This window comes from Coturnix japonica, chromosome 11 (assembly GCF_054131305.1).
Source record: "Coturnix japonica strain WE chromosome 11, WE-NBRP24, whole genome shotgun sequence".
Classification (NCBI taxonomy): Eukaryota; Metazoa; Chordata; class Aves; order Galliformes; family Phasianidae; genus Coturnix; species Coturnix japonica.
Genome location: NC_140673.1, coordinates 26583533 through 26611129, shown reverse-complemented (window position 1 = coordinate 26611129; position 27597 = coordinate 26583533). Strand labels below are relative to the sequence as shown.

Genomic DNA, 27597 nt, shown 5'->3' with positions numbered 1-27597 from the left:
GAATATGCGAGAATCCCCGTAGAGGAGATGGACCAAAATGATTTGGCCAGAGGGGAAGCTTCTTCCCACCCTGTGCAATAAGTGGTAGGCCTTGTAAATCCATGCTAGTGGGGAATATGAGTCCGAAAAAATAAAAGACAGTTTCCTGCTGAATGGAAAAAAGAAAACTGTTTTTTTGGCATAAGTTCTTCAAGAAGCAGAACATAGGCCATTGTTATTAAGAAGACTTTTCAATGAAAACGCAGAAAATCATTGCCTTTTAGAGTAATTGTTTAGCTAAAGAAAGGTTACACAGCTTGTGGAGAATTTAGGAAGAAATTAAATCTCTCCAGCTCATTCATCATATTTCTGCATTTGCCAACTCTTCCCACCAGGCCCACACTTACTTCTTCTCTCCCTTCTCCCCTACTGTGGAACATAAGTAACGGCCATAAAACCCACAGAAAGGGTGCCTTACATGCAGGCTTCCTGTTTATTGTAAGGAGAGGAAAAATGCAGTAAGTTTAATTGCTTAGTTTGGGAAATTTGTCTATGTCCATTGTAAATAATTGCATGTTATATCTATTGGAAATAGGATGCTTAGTGTTAGTTTCCAAAAAATAAAAAAAAATAATAAAAATAAAGAAAATCTGAACTGCTCACTGGAGCCTATGAGGAGGAGGGAGAAAAAGCACAGGAAAAAGGATCTCCCCTGCTGAGGAGCAACCCAGGCACTTCTGGACTGATTTGGCTCCAGCCCACTTTGAAGATAAGGCCACATGATGGTGCTGGGAAGTCTTCTATGAACCTTTACCTTTATAGTGCAACATGTGCTTTCTTCTTGAGGCATACTGTTCTCTGCTGCTTTTTAAGAACTGATTTGAGAGTGAAATTTCATACTGCCCCTCGGCACGAAAGCTCAATTAAACGGGCTTTGTGCACTCAGCTGAACAGACAGTGAAGGGAATGGGAGTTGGGGAGTGCCCCTGATTTCTGGTCACCTTTGTATCCCCTCTCTGTGGAGCATACTCTGAACTTCATTAGCAGCTGTGATCAGAGCAACACATTCACACTCGTGCAGCACTGGGGACTGCTGGCTGCCGAGCTATTATGTGAGCAGGGCACATCAAGAGCACCATGACTGCGTGCGGGCTCTTTGCTCCCATCATGGTGGAACCATCTCAATTTTAACTCAGGAAAGGGCTCAGCCCACATTTCCTTGACTAGTTTCCACAAAAGCAAGTTTAATATGCCTAAACGTAATGCAAAGGTAGAATCTGAAATCTTATGGCCTCCCAGGGTCTGAGACCCGCTTGTTCTTGGCAGAGATGGATACTGCTTTAGCTGTGCACACTCTGCAGATCAATGCCACCTTTTTAAAGCCATCTCTAGGCCACCATCGAGCTCAGGCCTCTACAGCTGCTTGCTGGGTGCAAGGTGAAAGGCAGCCCTGACAACCAGCAGCTTGGTGCCAATGGTTGTGCAGCAGGATACCTTCTGCATTGTAACTTTCAGAGGTCAGGGTAGGGCTTGAGCCCGTAAGAGCCCATCCTCCTTCAATGCCCTTTGGCCCAAGCACTTAGTGTAAATGAAGAGCTCACACATACAGCTTTCTCATATGACACCCTCCAACGTTCATTACAATGGCTCTGGCTCTGATCTCCAGTTTGCATCTCTCATTTTATATGTATTTAGCATCCCTCAGGGCACAGGGCCCAAACATGCCCACAAGTAATCCAAAACCTGTGGCATTTTGGATACTGGGGCTCTGCTAGGAGCCCCAGAGGAGGGCAGCCCTCACATCCCATTGCCCCTATGGAAAGCCTACAGACCTCTGCTAGCTTTGGGAGGGCACAGACCCTTCCATCTTCAGCAGCTCTGGAAAGCAGGAGTTCCACACATCAAATGTCTTTGATTTGTTCCTTTAAATTTCTGTTCTTTATCCAGGACAGAAGTTATTCCTACACTATGTTTGCTGCTACAGGCCAAAGGGTGGTCAGTCCCCTGCTTCGAAGTGCTCTGCAGTTTAAGTTTCTTCCAAAGAAAGCCCTGTGCACTCACCTAGAGAGGTTACCTGATGGAATATGTGGCTCTCAAGGGGCTGAACTGATTAAAACAAGGGCTTTTAAATTAGCATTCTTCATTCTCATTCACTCTAAAACACAAGTGGTGCATTCAGCCCTTGGGATAAGTATTCCTGTCCACCAGCAGTCACCTGAGCAACAAGTAGCGCTGGCCTGGCTTATAAATAGTCCCGATCAGAACCCCCAAAATAAAAGGCCTGATCTTGTTCCTGCAGCCTCTCATGTTCTCTGCACGTCCCCTGCAACGTGCAAACCACACGCACCCCCCAAACACAAGCTGCTTGCAGTGGCGAGCTGATGGTCAGCTGTTAGTGCACGGCAGTGACAGCACTGACTCCTGACCTTGCCCTTCCTGCCTGTGGGCCAGCAGGTGCTATGCATCTGAGTGAGCAATACTGGGCTGGGGAAATGGGAGACACAGGGGGGTGCGGAGGCAGAAAGGACAGGCAGCTTGTGGTGCTCATTAATAAAGCCCATCAACGTGGGGCTGGCAGCTCGGCATCCTTTTCTGGCAGCGCAAAGGGCAGGGCACCGTGGCAGAGGTTCAGCGAGAAGCAAAAAAAGAAAATCCCTGCGAAGCAAGGCACATGTTTCATCTGTCGAAAGGAAAATGTGTGCACTGGTTTCTTTCTTCCATAGGGTGGCAATGGAACCTGGGCACAGAACAGCCGTGCAGTTTCAGCTGCAGGAGCGATCGCTCCAGATGAGCTGCATTAGCTCCCTGCTCAAGGTGCAGACTTTGATCCATGGATCCCACATGGCGATTTGCTTTCTGCCCTTCTACCTGCGGGACCATCTCCCAGCCTCCCCCCTGCACCCACTTCACTGAGGGGCATCACCTGCACTGCATTCCTCCAAATTAAGTGCCTGGGCAGCCAGGCTGGCTGTTATCACAGAAGGTCCATCTACTCCGGAATTTGCCTCCCTCCCTCCCTCGCCTGACGGAGCTCACATCTGCTAACCTACAGGACACAGCAGAAAGCTCTCTTTTTATTTTTTCTCCAAGTGTCCTTTGTTTTAAAGTGCTGCCAGTGAAACACTGCAGGTTGCAGTTTGTTTTCTGAAGGGATTGTGGGGAGGGAGAACAGTCTTTCCCTTGTCTCTGAAAAAGAAAGTAACTGTGCAATTAGAGTTTGATATGCACCTGAGGCACACGGCCTTTTTCTAGAGAAAAATAAAAGCTCAGAAGAAGAAGAGCACTGTCTAATTCAGGAAACATGGAGAGCAGGAGCAGCTCTAGAGGAGTTAAGCCATTTCCTCTGACTGCCAAAGCAGTATCCCTTTTGCTGCACTGCAGTGATTTACCCCTAACTTAATACAGGGCATTACTCTTCACACATGGGCTTTTGTACCTTTTTAAGGCAAAAGCATGGCTGTGCTTGTGAGTTTGCTGCTCTTCATACTGGTAGTTTTCCACAAAGTTATGGATCTATTAAAAAGGATTAGCTCTGGCCAGAGCACTGCTGTAGTGAGGTGGTTCTGGGCCCACCACAGGAGCAGAGCATTCATTGGCTGTAACTTTGGGGTCCTGCAAAATCAGAACTGGGTAGAACTGCTATTTCTGTTCTTTTTGATAGCTTGTATCCTTTCCTAGAGAAAGGGATAGGAATAAATGTTTGCTTTTTGTGCTGAGTTACATTTTAGAAGCCAACTGGGATGAATCTGATATAAAGAAAGTTTACACTTGAGAGGGGTTTTTCCTGAAGCACCGGGTCAGGAGGATATATGGTGCGTTTTCTCTCTTAAGCGGAGAAGAAAACCATTCACTTTCTCACAGGTGGTAAAACAGTTGATCCTCTGCTTCAGTGGCTGCAGTGGGAGGTGGTCAGCGTTCTGTGCATCCCCATACCCTCACCCTGTAGGCTTGCAGACTCCTGGCAGGTAGGAGTGATAGATGGGGTAGGCGGGTGCTGCTCAGGAGCTGATGTTAGCATCCCGAGTACAGTTTCCAGGAAGATGCTGGGTACGTAGGTGGTGAGCAGGGCTCAGCCTAGTAAACAATGTTTAGTGGAAGCGGAGCTGCAGCACACAGAGTGATTATGATCCCTAAAGGAATTTCATACTACAGAGCAAAGTGAGGGCATTAGAGATTGACCCGCAGTGCTGAGAGCAAGGAGGGACACCACCAGCTCTGGTCACTGCTAGCTTGGTGCTTCCAGCTGTTCAAGCTCTGAGCACATACCCTGTGTTTCACAAGTACTTTTATCACTAGGCTAGGGAAAAAAAAATACCAGCAAACCTACTCAGAGCCCTTTATTCTGTTGCTATCGATAGGCCAGTCCCTAATTAATGTGATGGTACTTTCCCATTCCGTTACCACTCTCCTTATTATAAGCCCTTGGCAACATGAGAGGCATATCTATTACTTAGTCATGAGGCACCCAGACCAGCTTGCTTTTGAAACTAAAGACTGTGTACCCCAGGCATACTGTATTTCTGATTTGCATATGGAAAAGGTAGTTAAAAAGCTGATGCCCCCATATTGCTTGCAAGTCAAGTAGCAAAAGTAAATGATTTATCAAGCAAAGGTTACAACACCTGTGCCTTTTTGTCAACAGACACAGAGGATGCCAAGTCAAGTGTTTCTTCTAATAGCTCAAACAGAAATTCAGATTCAAATAACCCCCCAGATAGGACAATTACGTGGAGAGCCACCACAGTAGCAGAGAGACGGATGGAGGAAGCAGAGGCAGCATCTGCAAGAGCAAACTGACGGAGAAATGTGTAAGTGGCTGAAGCCAGGCCTGCCCAGCAGCCCTTCTGGGGCTGTTGTGACTGAATCACGACTGACTTAAATCAGTTTCATTCCTGTTCTCTTCTGCACGGAGCTGTAGTCTGGCTACAACCTTTGTTGATACAGGAATACAGCCTTTCCCTGAGTAAAATATTACATAAATTGTAAAACATTCCTTTAAGGGATTATATTTGACGCAATCTGACATAAATTAGAACACGCTGCTAATGGAAATGTCTATTGCTAATTTTTATAATGCCCATTAAGAAAGGCATGTACTGTTTTTGGTTGTTTAAAAACAGCACAGGACAGAATGATCCTTGCTCAAATCCAGCCACAGCGTTGTACATTTGTCTGTGATTTTATTCCAGTGTTCTGTGAAAGCCCTTGAGTGCCCATGTATGGGAAACACGACTTCTGCAGAACGGCACTGTCACATCCCCGTGCACAGATGCACTTCTGCAGCACTTTAGGTCTAATAACTATGATGTATAACCATTGCCTATAGTCCAATGACCTGCCTATGGGAAGAGAAAATCAAAGCAACCAAAACGCTGATCATTATGTTTCCTTCTAACTTGTAGCTGGACCGTAATCTCCACCCCGAAAAAAGGAGTGTTCAGATACGGTCTTTGTTGTTACAGGAGCTGCTTCCCCCTGTTGAAGGGAGCTGTGTGGCCTGATGGCTAGGGGTCCTCAGGACCCATATTTTAACCCCAGCCTGAATGTACTATAAAAACCCTGATGGAAAGCAGCCACCCCAGCTGCTTTGAATAACGCAGCCCTATTTGTTTTTATATTTTCATTTTGAAAGTATCCTAAGTGATCCTCCTCATTTATACACTAATGTCCTGCATAAAGTATTACAAGAGGACGCCTTTGTTTAGAGGAACCCTAGGTAAATCCCCACTCATTGCAGCCAGTATTTTTACCTCACTCTTCTGATTTAAAATGTGGTCAACTTCAGAGTTATTTCATGAATAAGTAGTGAGTTTTACTCCCTGATAAATTATATATTTAGTACCAAGTGGGCTGCGGTGGTGCAGCGATGTATAGAAGCACAGAGATGTGGCCAGAGCTGGAGCCTGGGAGTCAGTCTGTTCCCCACTGCAGCATGTTAGACTTTAATTGAAAGCTGTGCTCCAGTATTGTTTTCGATATTACAGCACTGTTATTCACTATGCTGCATTATGGAGAGGCAGCTAAAGTAAGGCTAGAGCACTTATAATGATTCAAGTCATAAGTAAGGAGGAGAAGAGTTTACAGTCAACAAACTTAGCTGGGAAGCTGTGGCTGCAGGATGCAAGGAAGTTTAAAATACTTTTGGAGGCTTCATGCTGTTGTGTCCTACTCCACGAGCAATTTGCCAACTAGTTGTTTTTCAAGCCCTCTGGAAAAGGTAACGTACCATTCTCCAAAGGGTTTCAAGTTTCCTGAGCTATGAAGGGAAAGACCAAATGCTTAAGGACTTTAGCAGCGTACCTCACCATTCCCGCTTCCTGCCTTCAGTGTATTTCTGTGTACTCCCAAGGCTGGAGAAATACAATTTAAACTTGAAGGCACACAAAAACTCGTCACGTAAATGAACCGAACAAAGGAAGAGGCCTGAAACTGGGGTGCAGGCTGTGTTTAGTTAATGTGTGAACAAAAATCAGAACCTGATGGGTTAAAGCCCTGCTCTGCGCTGCCGGTGTACTTTCTTTGACCCTATTTAATGCAGAGAAGGTTGGAGATCCAATGTAGTTTAACCTGTGCTGTCGACAGAGCTATAAACTAAAGCCCCTAACAAATTGTACACAAAGAACAGATAGCAAGAAAACACATTGTGTTGGTGGGCTGGTGGCTGCAGCCCTACAAACTGAACACCTCGGGGGCTTAGTGTCTTGTGCCCCATCAGGAGCATAGGTCCTGCCATCACAGCAAGGAGGGCTGTGGGATGTGACAGCCATGAAGCTGCATGCTGATGAGGCAGATGGACAGAGATGACTGGAAACAACTTACAAGAGCTAAAAGTAGTACTCCACAGTTTGCTGGTCACCGAAAAGATTAGTTTTTAGTTACCACTGCTGCCTCGACGCAAATATTTCTGATGTCTGCCTTTGGAAGAATTGTAGCACAGTTAAGCAATCACTTCAAGCTACAAACTGCAGTTGTCCTAAAACACTGCTTCTACTCACTTTTTTATACCTTCTCCCCCATGATAATGTGATATTAAGCATTGCCTTAATTTTTTCAACATCTGGCTCAAATTAGCTGCTAACAAAACTGCCAACAGCTATTTTCTTAATCGACCCTGGGAATTTGATACAGCTTGGAAAAAGCACATTTAAACCTTGTCCTTCTCCTAAAGAAACACAAATGTTTACTTGAGCTTCTGATTCGACCGTAGCAGGTCTATGAATTCAGCTAACCCAGCTTTATAGGCCTGCCTCCACCGGACTGTTTTCTCTTTGTGTAAGGAAACAGATGTGCTCGCAATTACAGAACCGCCTGCTCGCTCAAACCCCCACGCAAATGCCCAGCCAGGAATTTGAGGCTATTTTTTCTGAATGTGGAAGTCTTTGGCAAAGGCTCCCATTGGGTTCAGGAGGGGACTGAGGTGCACAGTTACCTGACGACTCTCTCTCTCAGCTCCTTTGGAATTGCAATTAAATGCACTGTCTAGGGAACAGCTCGGAGTCAGAGTCTGAAAACTCATTCCTAGAGGAACAAAATGTGCACTAGCAGCAGTATCTCAGAAAGCAAGAGAGATCTTTCCAGTCACAGAAGCAGCGTTATTGCTACATAAGCCCAAAAAAACACAACAGACAAACAAACTGCAAGTGACATTTCACTGTAGTTACTGAGACCATGTGGGTGAAGTGACAGCGGCAATGCAGCTGGCTCCGCGGGGACACGTTAGAGGACACTGAAGAAAAAGAGGGTGCAGGCATACAGAGAAGTCGAAAGCGGCCCACCTGAGTCTGTTGAGGGATATTTACAAAGCTTGGATCCCGTGGTCCAACACTGACGAATCGGTTTGCGGGGGAGGTGCTGGGTGTCGAGTAGGCTGTGAAGGGAAGGGACACATGCGTTGAGGAAGCGGCACTAGATTGCACACGAACAACACCAAAACACACCATCTCAGAGCCACCTAAGCAGATGTTTAACATAGAAATGTGCAAACGTTTTAGAGAGCGAGAGTTTGGTTTTAGACACTGGAAAGGCTTGGCCCTAATGATGGGGGCCACGTGTGAGCTGGGCCAGGGCTCCTTGCAGTAACAGGGCAGCGCCGTGATGCTGGGAGAGGTGCTGCGGGAGCCTGCGGGGGGTCCTGGCATGGCACATGCATCGCTGCTCTCACTTTGCTACATGGGGTCTTTCACAGAGGTTGCAAAGCAGTGAGTTTACTGAAGTGCTTACTAATTATTTCATGCTAATCCAGCATTCTCTCTCGATATAAAGTTTTGCTTTCCATACTGCTGTGGTCTGCACTCTCTAAAATGTTCACTTGATGTGTTTGACAAACTAGGAAGATCCTTTCGGTAAAAAATTAATGGGTTGCAGTTTCACTGGGTGGTAAGTGCAATCAGTCTGAAGGCTGAAGCTGCCTTTAAAAACTGGAATGGCTCCCATAAATGTAAAGCTATTAAATGCAATGCAAGCCAAGAACCCAGATTACTTCCAAACTTGAAGTACTTTAATGATCTTGTTGTTGCATTATATTCTCCACTGCAACCATCCACAATGCCACGTACTTCCAAATTCAAAAGCTTTCAATGCATTTCAGTCTCCCTCTCATTTGAGAATCCCCCATGCAATCTTCTCCTTTGTTCAGTATTTGCATGTTCAAATCTAAATTGAAATAACCTAAATAGACCCCTTAATACCAACAGTGATTCCATCTATTTTAAATATATTTATGGGAATGCATTCTGCTGAATAAAATCCCCAGACAATCTAACTACCCAATGAAGAGAGAAAGAAACAATGTCTAAAGGAAACTTCTGTGCCAAATTCCAGTCAGGCTAAATATAATGTTGAGGCTTCAACATTACAGAAAAATACAGTGAGTTAAGAGTCAGAGAAGACACTGAGCTGTCTGTGAAGATGAAGCCTGTTGCCTTTCCTATGGCAAAATGTTTGGTGAGGACTCATTGCGTTGGAGGCGTCTCTGGTTTGAGGCTGAACCAACCCAACGGTCCACCTCATCCACTGCAAGCAGATGCACAGGTTCTGATAAGAGCCACATCATTTACTTTCCCAAATCCTTTACCACCCACTGATGACTTTCAGCTGAAGGACAGCCTTGTACTCCACTGCCTGCAGGGAATTTCCCACTGGTGAAAGCGCAGGCTGCCCACGCAAACTCCTGGCATCCCACAGATCCCTTTGGTGAGGGGTTCCCAAGTCACCAGGAACACAGAACTCTTCCCATGGCTCTCTACCTGAATCTCACAAACATTTCCGGATGCCTCCTTATTCTCACAACTAAATGAGACAGCAGAAGTCACCCGGCATCACCCAGGAACTGCACAGCTTCGTTTCTAAATGATCTGAAGGGAGATAAGGCACTCCTGTCTTCCAGCAATGGATTTTCCCAGTTGTTTCTGGCGATGGGAGCTTTAATTTCAAAACAGCTAATGCTTTACTAACCCTCTCAAAAAACATACAAGGACCACCTTTCCCTCTCACAGATTTAAAGGAATTTTTAAGTGCACTAATTCATTTTTCCACAATGATTTTACAAGTTGCGTGTTGGATTATCAACAGCTACACTGGCTGTTATCCCTGTCTGCAAATCAATGAAGAAGTGAACCGAGTCCATTTGGTGAGTTGTTCTCCTTGCCTTTCTGTGGAGTTAATTTGCTTAATAATTCAAAGAAGCCAAATGTTTGAGAGGACTCATCTCTGTCGCTGGTGATACATATAAAGATTTTCCTGCACTGTTTTAGAGTAAGTTTTGTTTTGTTTTGTTTGTTTGTTTAATTAAAGTACTGAGCCCTGTGTCATGCAAAAACAAAGATTACTTTCACAGTGGGGAAATCAGAAATCAGCCATTTGCTGTTTGGTTCTTCTGGTCCACTTTTAGGGAAGCAAAATGAATGGAGAGGCCAATCAATCCCTTGGAGCAGCTAAGTCCCACTCAGAAGGGAAGGAGCTCAAGACCTTGTTTCAGTTCCCTTTTGGCAGATACTTATGCCAAATGTGATACCTGGTAGAAAATCAAAGGGAAACCACCAGAACTCTGCCTTAAATATCTTCTCTGTGCAGACAGATTCCAAAGCATTTAAATAAAAAGAAGTCCCATCAAACCTTTCTGGGTGAATTATTTCATACACCTTTCTTCCATAACGCTTCAGACCGTGTTTAACTTTTGAAAACATTCGGATGTCAGTGTGGTATTTCCTTAAGGGCACGTAACTGCAGTGCTAGAGCCAAGAAGCAGAGCACTGACACTATGGGGAACACACATGCAGAGCAGGCTTTGCGCTGGGCTCTCCCAAGCTGCTGGACCCACTTCACTGCAAAATGTCCTGAGATGCTGGAGGATTTAACTGGCCATTTTGGCTCAGAACGCTACATTGACTAGGAATGACTATTAGCAGTGACTCCTATTACAGTACAGGAAACTAGTCAGAAAAGGGAGCATTACCCTGTATTGCTTAGATGGTTTTCTTGCCACTTCTTAGAGTCCCATTATATATATCCTTGTCTGATGTGGAGGTTGGATTCCTGAAAGTCCTGCTACTCCTGATCTCAGTATTCTGTCCTGAGATGAAGGGGCAAATTACTCACAACGGTTTGTGCTTGGTTATACTGTTCTATGGTATGCACAGATACCCTAGCCCTGTCGTGGGATCTTCACACTCCTTTTTATGAAAGGGAAAAGCCACAGCAAGGAAGGGAACAGAAGCCAGGTCTCTGAGGCAGATCTCCTGATGTTTATCAACTTTGTTCTATGGGAATTGCACAAACCTGGGCTGTTTACAGTAGCCCACAGGTAGCCCGCTGGGCTTGAGTAGGAACATCTTCCTGCCCGGCCTAGTCTTCCTGCTACTGGAATTCACAAAGAGTTGTTTGCAACATCATAGCCCAGAGCCAAGGAAATGAATGTGATGCCACAAATTTGCTATGATGCTTCACTTCAGGAACAAGCAAAACAGGAGCTGGCAGGGAAAGAACATTTGCTCACACAGACAGCTTTGATATTTAGCCAAAATGGCAAGAAATTGTATGAAAGACAAGACAAACAAACAGTTTTGGGTATGTCATGTATTTTGAAATTGTCGGCAGTAGCTGAGCGTTAATTCAAAATATACTTTCCTGAACTCATTTCTATGAAGTATAGAAGTGTTTTGTTTATCAGTTCTGGATTGAAAAGAAAAACTTTTGGTTGATAATCTGGATGAGCAATAATCTAACGAACCACTATGTCTGCCTTTCACAGACCAAGTCAACAGGTGTGTGTGCTTGATAGGAAAAGCCGTACTCTTTGCAGAGGAGTGGGAGCCAGTATAGCAGTTGTGGAGTTGCAGTGAGAGAATTAACTGGAGGAACACGGTGCAGTACAGCAATTCCTACCACAACGCACTCTGCAGCTGAGTATCTTAGAGGGAACTGCACATTCTAACAAATTAAATGATACAGTCATCACCCTCTTTTTTATGGATGGGGAAAGGAGCAAACTGCAAACTGAAATAGCTTGCCCAGGGGGTGCTCAGTCAACACACAGCAGAGAAGGGGAGAGAAATCCAATCTGATTATGAATCAAGTACTATAGCCACCAGATCATTCTTCTCATCCTGACACAAATGCTGTTTAACATGAAAACCCCTTTGTACTAAGGGACATTATCTGATAACAATCTTGCCCAACAAGGGAAGATAGCAAACTTTTTCTGCATGCAGAATTGTGAGCCTCAGAACATGTTTAGTTAAAAAAAAAATGCTCTTAGCAATGATGGTGCACAGGATGGCAATATCTTAAGACTCCAAATAGGAATGAGGGCCACAGATTCTAATGCACAGATTCAGTTATGGTAGCAATAGAGTCCAACTGGCATGCAAAAAGGTGCCGTTTTCTTTGGGCAATGAGATATCAAGCCCAGAAAATTGTCTGGTTTGAGAAAATATTGTTCTGTGTCTGTTATGGGATACCAACAAAAGATCAGATCTGAAATAAGATTGTAATTTTGGGGCTGTGTCTGATGTTGAGGATGTGTTCCATTTGGATGGCTTTTTATGGAGGACAGTTGAAGACTCCTAAACCTCATGAAACCCATCTCTGTTGTGTCATCTCACTGAGGAAAAATGCTGGCTTTCTAAAGGGATAGGATGTGCAGCTGAAGTGTTCAAGTCCCACAGCACGCCTGGCCACCCAGTAGTGGTGAATCCCTGGTGTGCATCTCCAGGGGCTCTTCATTCCTCGGACAGTGCTAACGTTCGTGTTTTGGTTAATGTCACAGCTGGAGAGTTTCACTATTGCTCTGAGAATCATTAACCACCTTGTTGTGATTTTTAGCTCTCATTCCCAGGAGGCCATGCTGTATTGAACAGCTGCTCCTGGCTCCTGCACCCCTCAGGAGGGCCATATTCCAATTTTTGGTAGGGCCATAACTGTATTTTGTTTCTGCAGAGGGCTTTTTTTTTTTTTTTTTTTTTTTTTTTTGCTAGACCAAAAAAGGGAAGGAGAATGGAACAAATGCCAACCCTTTTCACTCCATTTCCTTGGGTGGTGTTGTGTGTGTATGTGTGTGTAGGGGGGCTTAATTCTCCCCTACACAGCTAAGGAGAGAGTCTGGCCAAAATCTAACATCACTCCTCTCTTTGTTGCATAAGTAACTTTCCAATATCCTAGAGCTGCGTAGGGCAGTCAGCCATAACCCAGTGACACTCCCAAACCAGTGCACTCAAGCAGCCCGTCACCATGGAAAACACCTTTTTGTGCAGCTTTTATGAAACTGGTGAATCTGCACTTGCTGTTTGTAGGCTAATATTTAGTTAAGAAAAAATAAACACCAGCATAAATGGAGGGTTGGTACTGATTGACACGCTGAATGATGTCCAGTGGGCTCTTACTGAAAGGCTAGGCACTTCGCATTGTCCTTCTCTTTATGTAGCCAGCCACTTCCACTGGCTTTAGTACGTATGCAATGGTTTTTCTTTTTTCTTAAAAAGCATTTCCTACAGTCTACTTTTCTGTAAAACTTGTCCCTAAATTAAATTATATGCTTCTTTACAACTCAATTCACTATTATCCCAAACCCTTGTTTCTTACCAGAAGGAAGATGCATGTCTGACTACTCACAGAGCTATATGTTTAGATATCAGCGTAGCTAATTAACAAACAGTAATTATTTTCCTAATCCTTTGTTTAAATACCATTAACTAGCTGCTCTTGAGAAAACCTCCATTCCCAATTAACGTGGCAGCTGCCTGCTAAACACTGAGCCACAGTGACCGGCCTGAGCTGACACCAATGGTGGTGTTCTGCTAACTTCAGTGGACCAATGCCAGTTTTTATGCCAGCTGAGAATCAGGCCAACATGCCTTTAGCTTGTTTACATGATCACAGTATCACAAAAAAATCGGTATTAAGATTACTGCTGAAATGATGTTGGGATTTTTTTTTTCTTTCAGACACCGCACACTGCCAGTAAACTGAGTCACAACCATGATGACAAATATACATTGACCTACTTTCGTTTTTCCCAGTTCTGAAGACCAAGAAACAGTAAGGCATTGCTGACTCTATTAAGCGATAACATGACTAAACATTAACCTTTTAGATTCTGCTGCTGTATCTTAGCAATAGGCCTTCAAAGATGGTATCTCCTGTCAGAAAGCATCAAAACTTCCTGATAGCGCAAGTGTTGGTCTAAGGTCAGAAAGAAGAGCAGAGGGGAGGGAATGAATCAACTGCTTGTTTCACCGAAAACTTGGTGATCAGTTCTAGAAGTCCTGATTCTAGACGATCACATTCACGATCTTACCAGACTGTCTCATACTAAAACCCACTTGATTTTCTGAGCAAGCTGGAGCATCCTGCTTAGTTTGTGGCTGCGTGCTTTGGCAGAGCAGAAGGCAGTGCGAAGCTCTAAGAACGACTGGGTTTATAAAATGCCCCACGGAACCTGAGCAAATCTCCTGAACAGTATATAAAGGTTTAAAAGTTTCAGCTCCACATGTTCTGAATAGCGAATCCCTCTTTTCGCATCGAGCAGCGGCTGCATATAGCATTTAAATAATAAGCCTAAAAAGCACACAAAGGGATTTGCTCTTTCGATTAGATTGATTTTTGTTTGTGGATGTTATTTGGACACCCTTCACTGTGGAACAAGTCCCCTACAGTTGCCATTAAAGCACTGAAAGCTTCCCTTTTGTTTTTAAATGTCAGTTTGAGCATAGCTTCATTAAATCATTTCACAATTAACTCCCTGCACATCCAGACTTTTTTAAAGCATCAAACCCAGCTGAACTGCATTTGTTTCCCAGCAGAGTGAGTCCAAAGTGGTATCCCCAAGTGTGTATCCAGGAATTTGTATATTTGACTTGTGGCTACACAAAATACATATGGGAGCCGTGTGGGTGGTGGAGAGAGGATGAAAGCTTTCTCCCTGGGCCTAAGAAATACCATAGCTTGCCCAAAATGTAGGGCTCAGGAACCATGTCATACGGGAAAGACGCCTGGGTTAGTCTAAGAAGACTTATTCCCAAAAGGACTATAAATGAACATAACTTGAAAGAGTTGTTAGTTTAGCAAGTATGTGTAAGCATTAATGCTTTCTGTGAGGCTATCTGATTTCTGTGTAGTATCTAAACTCTAAGGTCTGTCCTGAGATACCAAATTGCCTCCTCATATCTGTAAGGATGTCAAAGGTCCCAGCTCCGTGACCTAACTTAGCTACAGGCTTTGATTTCTCTTACAGGTACTTATGTGAAATGCCAACAAAATCAGAGACAAAACAGTAACCTTCAGCTTACTCTCTTCTCACTGATACAAAACAAGCTAAGAATTTGGTCACTCAGAGAGCAGAGAGCTCTCCTACATCCTCTGAGCTAGTCCAGTCCTCATCTCTGACCAGGAGATAGAGGACGACAGCAGCACGCAGTGCGCTGCTGTCAGCCCTTGCTTCCCGCTGCGTCTATACTTACTTGGAGAAGTGGGAGAGGTGGCCCCTCCTTCTGTTGATGTAGTTGGAGGTTTTGTGTCTGGCACTGGCAGAGGCACAGGCCTAGCCATTGGTGGCGGAGGTGGTGGTGGCAACATTGGGGTAGGAAGGAATGGATTGTGCACCTTGCCTTGGCTGCTACCATTGGGCTGCCGAAAAACAAGCAAACAGACAGAAATTATACTAAAAACCAGCTATTTGGAACCTCCAGTAACAACAGTCCAGTTTCAAACTATGTGCACCATATTCACAATTACTATAGAAAAGAGGTGGCAAAGAGCGCTGTTTCTAATTCTCCATTGATTTTAAGGAACATTGTTTCAAGCCCCGTGAACCCTGCCAAACTACGGAAATTCTCACTGTTAAACATGTATCCTACTAGCAGCGGGTCTGAATTGCTCTGGATTAAATTCTACCACCCTTTACCTTTCCTGCAGTCCCTTACTCACGCTCAGCAAGCGTTTCAGCAGTATTTTTGACCCCTTGCATGTCCCATATCCGTGCCTCTGCAATGCCCTTAGGATATCAGTGCCTAGGACTCGAGTGTGAATTTCTCAAAGATACTGCTCATTAAAAGGAAAAATAAGCATTTCTGGTGGTCTTAAAAGTCACGCTGATATCTTATTACAGGAAAAATGAATGAGTGTATATTAGAGCAACTGTGCTCCCACATCCCTTTTGAGTTAGCAGTGGTGCAGCTCGCAGGTTAGTAGCCGTTATGATTCTGGGGAGAAACAGCTGAACTTAGAACTGCTTCACTCTGCACATTAGGAAAATTTCCTCCGTGTATTTAGTCTGGGATGTGGTCAGTCCCAGGCGGAATGGGCCTAGCCGTGTGAGTGCTGGCTTTCAATTAATCATCTGAAAAACCTGTCTGTATGTGAAAGCATTTTCAAGCATCTCAAAACCAAGAAGCGGCCTTGGAAAAACAATGCCACCCTTCCCCCTTCCAAGTTGTGGCATTTACGTTTTAATACAGCCTGGACACTTGAAAACCATATGCAGAGAGATGCCAAATGCTGTCATAAAGAGAAAGTAGGACAGCCCGTGAACCAGGTGTTCCATTTTAGTGACAAAAATGAGATCACTTTCGACGGCACTCTGCAAATTGATCTCAGTGCAGTTCTTCTGGCACCGAGCGTTTGCTTTTCTGTCAATGATAAAAGCTCGGCTTTAAACAGAGATCCATATTCTAAGTACTGCTAAATAAAATAATATTTTAATCCCTGTTAAGGTTTCCATTAGCCTCAATTACTGGGGACAAAACACTTATCCTGGCAAACACTTGGGACCTCATTTTCATTTCACCTGCTTCGGCACTGACAAAAAGCCTTAAAGTTCTGTAGGTGCAAATCACACCCGTGCTAGAGCAAAAATGGTTTAGGGCATAAATAATACTCCAATTCATCCGCATTTTACTTAGCTGCACTCCTACTGACTTCAAAGACTACATTTCCCAGTGTTTGCAGTGAGAAGCAATCCTTCAGGGATATTTATTTTGCCAACATCCAGTGCCATTAATAAACTAATATATTAGTGACATCTCTCAAACACTATCTTGTCTCACAATTAAGTCCCCTTTTTTTTGCCAAGAAGACCCCTGCTGTATGTTCATCGTGAGTGTGCTAACAGTTCATAATGCTGAATGGTTTGGGATAAATTAAGCAAATGAATACTCAAGGAAAAAGAAAAGCACTATATTGATTTGTTGTCTAGACATAAATGTATCTGCTAACATATTGCAGACATTATTCAAAGCCAGTCCTGGCTAGAAGAAGTAGAGTCGGTATTTCTGCTAGGGAAAGGAAAGCAACGAGGACAATATAGCTTATTAAATAAGTGTAATAAATTAGATGCTAATAATTAAACTAATTCTCATTAACGCTTTCAATCCTACGTATACAAAGAAAGAAACAGTCATTTTGCCAATTATTACTTCATTGGCTGGAAAAACTTACAGGCATTACACTTCATGAAATATTCAGAGCATTATTTTAGGTATGATTTACATAAAATTTATAAATTCTGTATTTGACCGGAATGCTACTTCAATAATAGAAAGATGATTCGCTTTATTTGATTAAAAAAATGAAAATGGTTACTTGAAGCTTTGGAACTCTGCTTAATTTTTCATAGAGATAAGGGGGAAAAGATAACTGCTTACAGAAATAACAAACCATAATAAACTGTACTTTTAACATCTCGAGTTCAAGTACTGGTCAACTTGATCTAAAGTGCTATAAGGCAGTATTTTTTTTTTTTTTAATGAACTTAGCTGATCTGAAACATCTGTTTCTCACCCTCCCTTTTCCTGCTCCTTCCCCCCTCTCATTCCCCCCCACCCCCCACCTCTGCTCTCCCCTGAACTTCAGAAATAATTAATAAAAATTATTCTGCCTTCATATTTTGTTAACCCTCATTCCACTGGGGTTACAGTGCATGCAGCACAACCATTTGTGGGGGGACCAGGAGGTCGCCATGTCACTGCCTCCGCTGACACTTTAGGTTGAATTCACCACAATGTGGTCAAGAGGGTTTCATTGTTGTTTGTTGTTTTTTTATTCTTTTAACAGTATTTTTTTTGCCATGGCAGCATTTATTTTTCCTTCCAACGATAACTCAAGGTGTGCTCCTGTGAGCAACATGCTGTTAAAGTAACCCCGTCAGCCCACGGTTAATTTTACATAGGACAAACACTTCTGAAGAAATAAAAACGGCTTCCTTACATTTAGGAACCCCACCTGTCCAGCCTGCTGACCAGCGTCGGGGCAGACAAGTTGGACAAACTCTTTCAGAGTCTCCTGAGGATGATAGCGGATTGCTGGGTGTGAGAAGTATGGCCCAGGCTGTTGGATAATGGGTGATGTTGGAAAATGAAGAGTCGATGGTGTTGCATGTGGACTTGCTATAGGAAAGAAAACAAAGAAGTTATAGAGAGTTTTGCCTTTGGAAAAGAAAACAATTCAAATCTACTGTCGTTTTTGTTTTTTGTTTTGTTTTGTTTTTTTGTTTATTTTTTCCAGCCTTTTTAAAAATGGTACCGCATTGCTTCCACATCTCATCTTCACAATCAATATATCAGACCACGTTGTGTCCTACGCTCACACCCTCTAAGCCCTGGGAGCAAACGCAGCCAGACATTTTAAAGGATTTGCTGGGTTTTTAGTGGACGTGGAGAAAGAAATCAGCAGCCCATTGTGAACGTGAAAACTGTTCATCACCTTAAGAGCAGCCCCAATCAATCAGGCAATAAAAAATGTATTTGGGAAATTAGGGTTGATTTAATTGGCATTTCATGTAACTTGGATTTGCACATAGGAATCCATTTGGCATTGTACTGTAAATGGTTGGTAATTTAAAGATGCGCTAACATTTCTTGTTGCTTTTTTTTCCATCTCGGTTTAGGAACATTTATTTTAAGTAATCTGTTTTCATCTAATGAACATGCACAAAGTGGCAAGATCATTTTGAAAATTACATTTACATTACTCCTGAATAATGTTAGGCTCAAATCTTCCACAAGCCTCCAGCCTGTACTCACGGATGAGGTTTAATTTGGTGAATTTATAGGCCAACGAGCCGGCTGTGAAAAAGAGAGCTGGAAAATGTGCTGGAGTGAAGGTGTAGAGTGTAATGCACGCGAGCCCATTGGCAATGACAAATTTTACCTCGGCCGATTCCAGCAGAGCTACAAGCGCAGCTGAAGGCAGACTTACGCTCTCCTACCTGATGTGACACCCTCGTCCTTTGAGACAGATTGAGCCTGACCCTCGTTAGTCAACAGTGCCTGCCACTGCTTGCTGTCACCACGAGGCAGCAACGTGGCTGTTCACAGCACTGTGACTTCTCCCTTTCCCCTCTAAAATGGGAATTTGCTCTCTCTTTACAATGGCCAGGTGATGTGGCTGAGCACAAGCTCCTCCGTAAATCACAGTTTATTTCTCACCCTGCAGTGATCACTGTATCCCTGTGCTCCCTTACGTGCTGTCCTGGTAGTCCTTCAGGGCTGTTCACATGCATTTACGCCACTTGTTCACCACACGCACTCGGTTAGATAAAGGCTGAGCAAGGCAGGCAGTGCCCTACAGAAACTTGTGTGTTGGCTTTCTACTAAGTTAAATACACAAGGGGAGAACAAAAGCCTTTCGCACTTTTGGAACAATTGCAGAGATGCAGGAAATAAAGACAAGCAAACACCCGTTGCAATGACAAATATCATGAAAAAGCCTCAGATGAATAGAAACTGAAGTCTGCTTCTTAGTCTTGATCATCACCAGTTTAATAACATAACACTTTACTACAATTTTGTTCTTAGCTTACTAAACCGCTAACAAAATCAGAGCCTGAAGATGTGTATGAAACATCCTCAGAGAGAGCATCAAGGAATCCTACTGCATTACCCTACAAGCATTCATTAACAGTTGGCTGGACAGTGCTGCTATGCCCACCTTTCTACCCAATGAAAATGGTTGCCCTGACACCCATGAAAAAGAGCTGCACTCATGCCTGTGTGCTGCATGGGAGGGACACAAAGCTGGGCGATGCTCACAGCTATCCCATGGCCAAGGCCAATGCCTGGGTACCCAACTTGCTCAATCTGCACGCACTGTTGTGCATCACTCTCTCTTCTTGTTTGCATGTTTTACACACACACTGAGTTATTTCTTACTCACTTCAAAACTAACAAGCTTTTTTTCCCAGTTTTATTACAGTATATTTAACAACTCTTCAGAAAAAGAATCCAAATCCTCAAAGCTCCTAAAAGAGGAGCTTTTAAGACTCAAAGCTCCTTTTTAGTGTGCTCTTAAGATTAAGAGCAATGTGGGATTCACCATAGTAAATGTGGTTGTCTACCATTCAAGCTCGCTGTCCCAGACACAGCGAGAGCCAAGCAGAAGGAAAGGAACCAAAGGAACCACTCCACTCACCACTTCAGACCACTGCCTTCACTCCCTGCAGCCCCATGATTCCAACCAGGGCCCCCAGTCTCCCTGACTCCCAGCTGCAGGTTTAGCTGCTTTAATAGCACTTAAGTCATACCTGCTTCATGGGTACAAATGCATCGTCACCTCCTCCCAGCAGCAACATCCATTTTAGAGCTTGTCAAAATATTTTGCCATGACTATTTGTTCAGCAGAAGCTGGTGGGAAGCATTTTGATGACTACAACAAAATTTTGTTAGCATACATTTCTGTTTTTGTTTGGTGTTAAACAATTTATTTTTTCTTTTCTCTTCCCTTTTATCTCCATTCACATCTCCCCCCTTTCTTCTATGCCAAAGGAATGACGAAGGATGGAGATAAATGTGAGAAGTGAAAGTTTGCATGGAAAACATCTAATTATGTAATAAATACCGTATGATTTTTTAAATATTTATTAACAAGAATCATCTTAGCACCCAGTCTGTCTATGCTATACAAAACTATTGCATAACTGCATGTTTGCACATATCTAGGAACAAATGTGTTCTCTTTCTTCTGCTGAGTGAAAAGGAGACAGGAATTCTACTTCAGTCCAACAAGGAGGAGTAAAAAATCGTACCCAGGGAACAAGTGGAAATTCTGAGACCATGCTGTATTTAATTTTTCCAAGGTTTGGCTCTGAATACGGTAATTTAGAAAGTGGAAATATTCATAGACATGCAAGTAGAAGGTCTTTGCTGCCTTTGACCTCTGCATCTCAGGGTAGAAAACAAAGCAGAAAGCATTTGTCAGTGGTCTTCCTGAAGACAGAGAGAAGCAAAAGGAATGAAGAAGTGATGGGCAATAATTCACAACAGTAAGGTGCTGCAAGAAGGAGAAAGTGGCTCCTCCCCTGAGCCTTGGCCAGCTCTGCAGCACAGCCTCAAGGAGCTTCCTGCTGGTCCTAGGAAAGACTGGGGGAAGGAGACAAGGCTGAACAGGCACCAGTCTTCTGTCTGGGAAAGATGTTTTCATTTTTCATTTTCTCAGCATAGATGGATTGATTTAAGACATGATGGAATAGGGAACCCCAAAAAGTTTGGTTTTGCAGTCTCTGACTGGAAAATACCCTATTTCTCAAGCAGCAGTAGGAAGGGTTGCTTGTTAAGAGGAAGAATCTACTGCCATTAAGCGGATCAGCAATGGAAGCGTGTCTTCTTAAACTAGAGAGATGGAATTCAGTGCTAAAGGCTAAGAACTGCAGCTCATACACAGACAACTACTTAGACGAGTGGTTGTGGGCACTCATCATGGTGTGCAAAACCAGCCTTTCCAGCAGGTGCTGAGGGCATAACACAACCATGTTTTCAAATACACAGATCCTCACATTTTTAATCAACTCAATTGATTCATTGTTATTTCCTCTGCTCCTCCTAAAGGTCATTTTAGTCACAATTCACAGAAATGCTTGACAAAAATTCTGAAGTCACTCCGTCCTCAAGCCATGCCTAGAGTGAAGTGACTTTTTCTGCATACCGGAAGGGGCTGTAGCTACTTATGTGCTTCTGATGGACAATTACAAGTCTCAATCAGTGACTGTAAATTCCTTGAGATCTTCAAATGGAAGATAAAACACATCTTTGTCTATTATTTATTTACTTATTGACTTATTATTTATGTATCCCTAAGCAGCTCCGCACTGCCAAACCATATTTCTCTTGGCGTCTTTCAGCTTGTGACATTTATATTTTATTATTGACCTCACTAAATGACATGAAATATAAGCCCTACCACCTTTGAAAGTAAGTGTACTCCAGATCGGAGCTTCACTTCTACCTAGTGTAGGTATGGAGGAGTTGGACTATCTGGTGTTATTAGATCTGTTATTTGGGTGGGGAGGGGTTGGCGGCAGGAATTCTCCTTCCATCTCAAGGCAAGCATAAATATTTCAAAGCACACATGATTCTAATTCCATTGAAGCTCACTTGAAACATCCCCGACTTTTTACTGCAAATGAGATGATAATGTATGGTGGCCTGCAACAGATATACCAGTATTTTAATACTACTGCTATTGGGCCAAGTAATTACGCAGTGCAGCTGTTGCATGCTATCCTGGATTTTTGAGCACTTTATGAGTTCGTGGTACTGTGCTGCATAGAATAAGAGGGTTTCTCAGGCTCCTTCCCTGGAGCAGTCCTACTACAGACCCATGGGATCCTTTCTCCCATGAGCACTAGCTGAGGCGGCAAAGGGACTTTGTGGTCACACCTGCAGCACTCAGATTTCTCCACCCGCACAGTCTAACATATGAGAACGACATACTGATCCATCCACCTGCCATCTCCCCTTCCAAAAACCCTTGCCAAGCCCCTTCACATCCAGATGACTAGGATGAAACTTCTTTCTTCATAAAGTCATCTGAAATCAATAAAGGGGTTGTTTTGTGTTGCCTTCTCCCAGCTGGGAAAAGACCCTGCACTCCCCACCCGTTCAAGGAATTAGTGATCTGGGGATGCAATCCCACTGTTCCTTCAGTGGGTCAGCTTCGCTAAGGCGCAATGATGAGATACCTCCTGCATAAAGTGATGGTTAGGTTTACTAACAGCTCATTAAAGATTGATTGATCTTCCTAGAAATAGTAACATTATAATCATAATGAAACAGGATCACTTATATCTGCTTGTTTTTGAGGCCGTTATAATTGGCTTCATTACAATTAAGAAAGTATATTTTTTTTAAAGTCATTTCCCTGGAAATGTGATGGAACAGTTTGTTCTTCTAGATATTTCCACTTCAGGCTCCTAGGCTGCTTTAACTCCCTGCATGCTGCAGGCCTTCAGCTAGCATTTAAGTGAAGCAAGTGCCAGTTCAAATTATGCAAGATGTATCCCACCTTTTGTACCCCAAAGGTACTTACTCTCAAAATTGACCATATTAGAGGACTAATTGGATGAGCCACCATGCTGGCTGATGTGAAATGCTTCCAAACACCATGAAACAGCTGTGTTTATCGGAAATATGAAGAGTGACTTTTTAATAAGGAGATCTGGCAATAACCCAAATTTGTTGAAAGAAACTTACACTTCTGTGTATAATACAATGCAAGAGGTGAAGAATAGAAGCCTAAAACAATAGCTTTAAGTCCAGGGATTTTTGTGATGAAAGCAGTTACCTAAACAAGAAAAAAAAAGTAATTAAGAAACTCGGTCTGGGACTTGCAGAGGTCCTGAGAGAATTCATTACCTGTTTTTCAGTTTCAGTGGGACCTGAGTCCCTGTAACTCCTTCAAAGCTTTCTGAAAGTCCCCATTTTTCTCACTGCCCATTAGGGATAGACTTTAGGGTGATAAATGTAGAGCAGTCATAAATTTAGGGTAGCAAGGACTTGTCTCTACTTCAACATGGAGCTGCTGAGGATAGAACTGAGCAGAGCAGGACCAGCCCTGTGAGGGGAATTCAGATTGCTGGGAAACATATGCATTGCTTCAGTCCTGTAATGCAGCAAGAGGCACACATAGCAGGAACATTCAAACTGTAATGGAAATGGCTGTACCCTAAATGTGATGGATGGAAGATCTGTTCCCACCCATGGACGTCAAGAAGGACTGAACTGCAGAATGCTCAACTCTCAGCTCCTGAAGTCAAGTGCAGGTGGGCGGCTGAAAAAGCAGATCCACAGTGACTTCGAGTTGAGCTGCCTATCTGCCCCTTTTTGCTGCTTTGAAGACCAAATTGTGTGAGGCACCTGGACCCTTTGTTCAGGAAATTAGAGATTTTGCAGCAGCAAGTGGGAGGCAGAAGGACATTCTGCCCATGAGCTCCTAGCAAAAGGAGAACATGCTCAAAGCTGCATTTGGGTGCAGGGCTTATTGGTGTATGAGCTGCTTCTGAAAACCTGTAGAGCTGAACTGAGTGCTGGGTTCAGATTCTGGCACAGGCAGGGGGCCACTTAACTTTGCTATTTTGAGCAGATTCTTTTAAAACATGTCAGCGTTCTCTTACTTTGGGGAGATCATAATGCTAAAAACTGATCACATGGGTAGAGGAATAAAAATCACCTCTAATCAAAAGCACTCCTCCCTCCCAAGATAAAAGGTAGAGGCAAAAAAATATATACTATTTAACCTATTTGTGGAATTCCTATTTCACATCAAATACTGGCAACTTTTGCATATTACTATTGGTTTTAATACATACTATGTATTCACCTATAGGAGATAAAAACTACAGCTAGGAGAATACATCATGTCTTCCTAATAATGAAATGCAGTTGATAAGTTTACAATAGAAATGCAAATTCTCTTAAAAACCACAACCTTTATGCGTGTGATGATATAATTCTGCTTTGATACTAAAAAGGGCATGGTAATGGAATCTGTGACTTTGGAGTGATATATTGCTGTTAAGTTAATAGGACTCCACATTCCCATTTCTAATATCAGTGTTTTTTTCCCCCTTTCATTCTGTAGATGGTAAGCTGATACTACATAAACATTGTTAAAGCTATAGTTCCACGCTACAGTAATTCACTTAACTTTAACATGATTTATGGTTCTGTCAATAGAGGAGGTTGAAAATCCAGAGCTCTCATGCTTAAACATGGGTTCCATATTTAAAGCAATAATGTGCTTTTTGTGTGTGTCTGAAGCTAAAAGAATTTAGCATAAAGCAGAGATAAAAATATTATAGTTCACTGCACTGTTTCAAGCATACAGTTTAACTTCACGGATACATCAAAGAGGGCAAAGAATCTGAACGCCGAATTGGTAAAAGCATGAGTAACAGACTTTGGTCCCGCAGCACTTTATTTTATATTATTTTTTAGGGATGCATGAAATCCTATTAGTATTTTTAACACTGTCCTTTTTTTTTATTTTATTTTATTTTTTTTTTATTTTTTAAACTTTGTCTCATTCTTTTGCTCAGTTAGATCAGCTGCTTTTGTCAGGATGCATTTAAATCTGGGTCCACTGTGTTAATCACCCCCCATTCTTCTTTCTGGCACTTACCCTCCAGGCTATTTGCCTCTTTAGGAGATTAAGCGACCAAGTCATCTTGTTGCTCTAACATGTCCTCACTGGAGCAACATATTAACACAATTCCTCTGCAAAAGAGCCCTCTTTAGAAGTTTGCTGCAGGGATGACAAATTAACCCAGCATGGTGTCCCACACATCTATCTCAGTACAAATTATTAGTGTAATAGAGCTTTTAGTTATGCATTTATCTAGTAATTATTGAACGGTTATACAAAACGAAGCTGAGCAATCATGGCCCTTTATGAGGCAATCTCAGTGGGTGGCCTTACAGTTAATTTAGGATAGGACTGTCTAAGCAGTTCAGTCGCACACAAATTAGCTGAACAGCCTGCTCCTTTAAATATTTCCTATGTCACAGGCTAACTCTTTACAATACAACAAAGGTAGAGTTTTAATTACACGGTTCCTGACTTTTGTTTAGCTGAAGCTTTAACCATTTGCGAGCCTTCCTCCCGGTCCTCCCCTGCCTGGGATATGGCAGTGGACGGGAGATTGGGTAGGGCATCCAGTAATTACTAAGCCCTGACCTTGAGGCCATCTGTTAGGAAACTGCTTCCCTTTCAGATTGCTCTTGCTTCGAAGTGAGGGAATGGGGAGAATCAAAACCTGCACCTACATGCTCAGTTAAAGCCAGGCGAGCCCTCCCTGTATCCTCACACTAACCTAGAGCATGACTTTGCACTGAGGCTGGGTTAGCTAATCTCTTGGTCAGTGGGATGGTATCTGGGGTTTCTGCTCAACTGCCATACACATTACTACCCTCGTGTTGTGACTCCCTCCTCTTTTCACTGTCTTAAATTAACATCCCTTGATTTGAGGTGTCTGTATCAGAATGAAATTCCATTGCTTAGTTTTTGTCCAAATGCAAAGGAAAGTAGGAGGCTGCTGTAGTCAGGCATCTTTGAGGGCAGCCTTCAAATAATATGCAATGTGATAAGTACAACTGTATATTACAAAATGTCCTTTTGTGCTGTAAAGTTTTGGAATTAGGAATTATCATCTTGGAATGCATGAAGTTGCCTGACAGGACAGCTAACAGCTACTGATATTTTGGTGACCAATTTTGACAAAGAAGGGCACAACGTCCTCCCCGATTTTTGACAAGTTTCTGACACTTAGGAACTAACAGAGAGCACCAACCTGCCAATTTCCCTGGTAGATCTCATCCTGATAGAAATCTCAGTGGTTATGCTTACTATGGAGGAGATTACTGTAATAGGGAACCACTCCACTAGTTGACTTCCATCCCTTCTTCTCTTTCTGCTCACACACCCAATTACTTGGGTTTTCCCTTTCTGCTGAATTTCTTGTCTTGTAACTGTGTTTCTCCTTCATTTATCTTCCTAATACACCATCTCAATCTTATTTTTTTCTTTCTTTGCCTTTTCTTCCTCGCTTTTTGGCTTGCAGTGTCTGTGTTGTCATACTCTGTGGAAATGCATGAATGCTCCAGAGCACAGGCTGCTGTATATACCAGATTTACAAGATCGTGGTTAATTTAATGTTTCAGCCAGCTCCAGATACAAAGTAACTAGAGTGTAAGTAGCAATGCAGGGAAGTCACTTTTGTAAATACTGCTGTCACCCATAGTATTTTAAGTACTTCACTGTCTGCTAAAGATTTCAAGCAGGCTGAGGCCAGTGCTGCTAAACTTTGTGTGAGGCCAGCAGCAGATGATGGCTTTGCAGTACTGGAATACTGTGGAGAGAAACACCGGCCACCAGATCATCTATCTTGAAGGTATCAGAAGTACACTGTGTAGGAGAAAGAGATCTATCTGCTCGAATTTTCAGGGCTTTGAAATACGTTCTAAAACTGATAGCAGTGCTAAAGCCACCCTATAGGTGATCAATTTACCATCTGCCAGGCACTGAATCCTAACCATGCTGGTCCAGAGAAGACATATGGCGCATTCATAGAGTCATGCCCAAAAAACTGCCATCATCAAGTGAGGCTCCATGAATCACTTTGCTAGCTTAGCACCAAAGAAACTTGGATCTTACCACCATCTGTTGGAACTACTGAGGAGTCACTGAAGCATTGGCATCCATGCGCCAGCACTCACTGCACATCTGGTCCTATGGTCAGCCAGCTCAGATCCTCTCTGCTGGCTACTGCCCAGCTGGGCTGAGTACTGGCAGCAGCACCAGTGCAGATAGGAAACTAGTGTACAGCCTTCCACAACACAGTGCAGCACAGACAATTTCACGAGAACAGAGGTTTTCCAGTTGGTTCATTGAATGGAGCATTTTACAGCAAAGAAATCCTCTTAATGATCTACACCTTTTGCAATTATTTCCCAAAGTGGCTCATTTGTGGATCACTGGGAAGGGCACTCCAGGATCCTGGGATATCCCCAGTGTTAGGATGTGCACTGTGATCTACAAAATGTTTGGAAGCATGTAAAAGATTCAGGAATATTCCCAAGAAGTTACAAATCAGTGGTTGTCAATGACAACACCTGCCATGAATAGTCTACAGCTTCTTCACTGCCATCTAAACTGATCATGCATCTCATATACACATCCAAGTGATAAACTTGCACAGATAAACACCAGAAGAAGACTGAACCTTCTCATAGTCATTCAGTTGACTGAGGAGCTTACTCTGATGGTGACCCACTTATTCATGACTTTCTCTGACATGCAGAGAGTCTCTACAGAATGAGGATTAAATCCAGCTTTTATCTTCCTGAAGACCACGCAGAA

At 43.1% G+C, this 27597-nt stretch overlaps 1 protein-coding gene across 39 annotated transcripts in view; it reads right to left on the bottom strand.

Annotated features, from left to right (window-relative positions):
- Window positions 1–27597, bottom strand: part of NFIA (nuclear factor I A) — a 323759-nt gene that overhangs the window by 17332 nt on the left and 278830 nt on the right. For 18 of the 39 annotated variants that reach the window (XM_085511645.1, XM_085511653.1, XM_085511650.1 and 15 more), the window contains 3 exons: window positions 17677–17855; window positions 14934–15099; window positions 7755–7846 (listed from right to left, as the gene is read on the bottom strand). In XM_085511645.1, coding sequence (XP_085367771.1) covers window positions 7755–7846; window positions 14934–15099; window positions 17677–17855 — 437 coding nt within the window. The remainder of the gene's footprint in view (window positions 1–7754; window positions 7847–14933; window positions 15100–17676; window positions 17856–27597) is intronic. The other 21 variants (XM_085511646.1, XM_085511651.1, XM_085511654.1 and 18 more) reach the window with 3 other exon arrangements.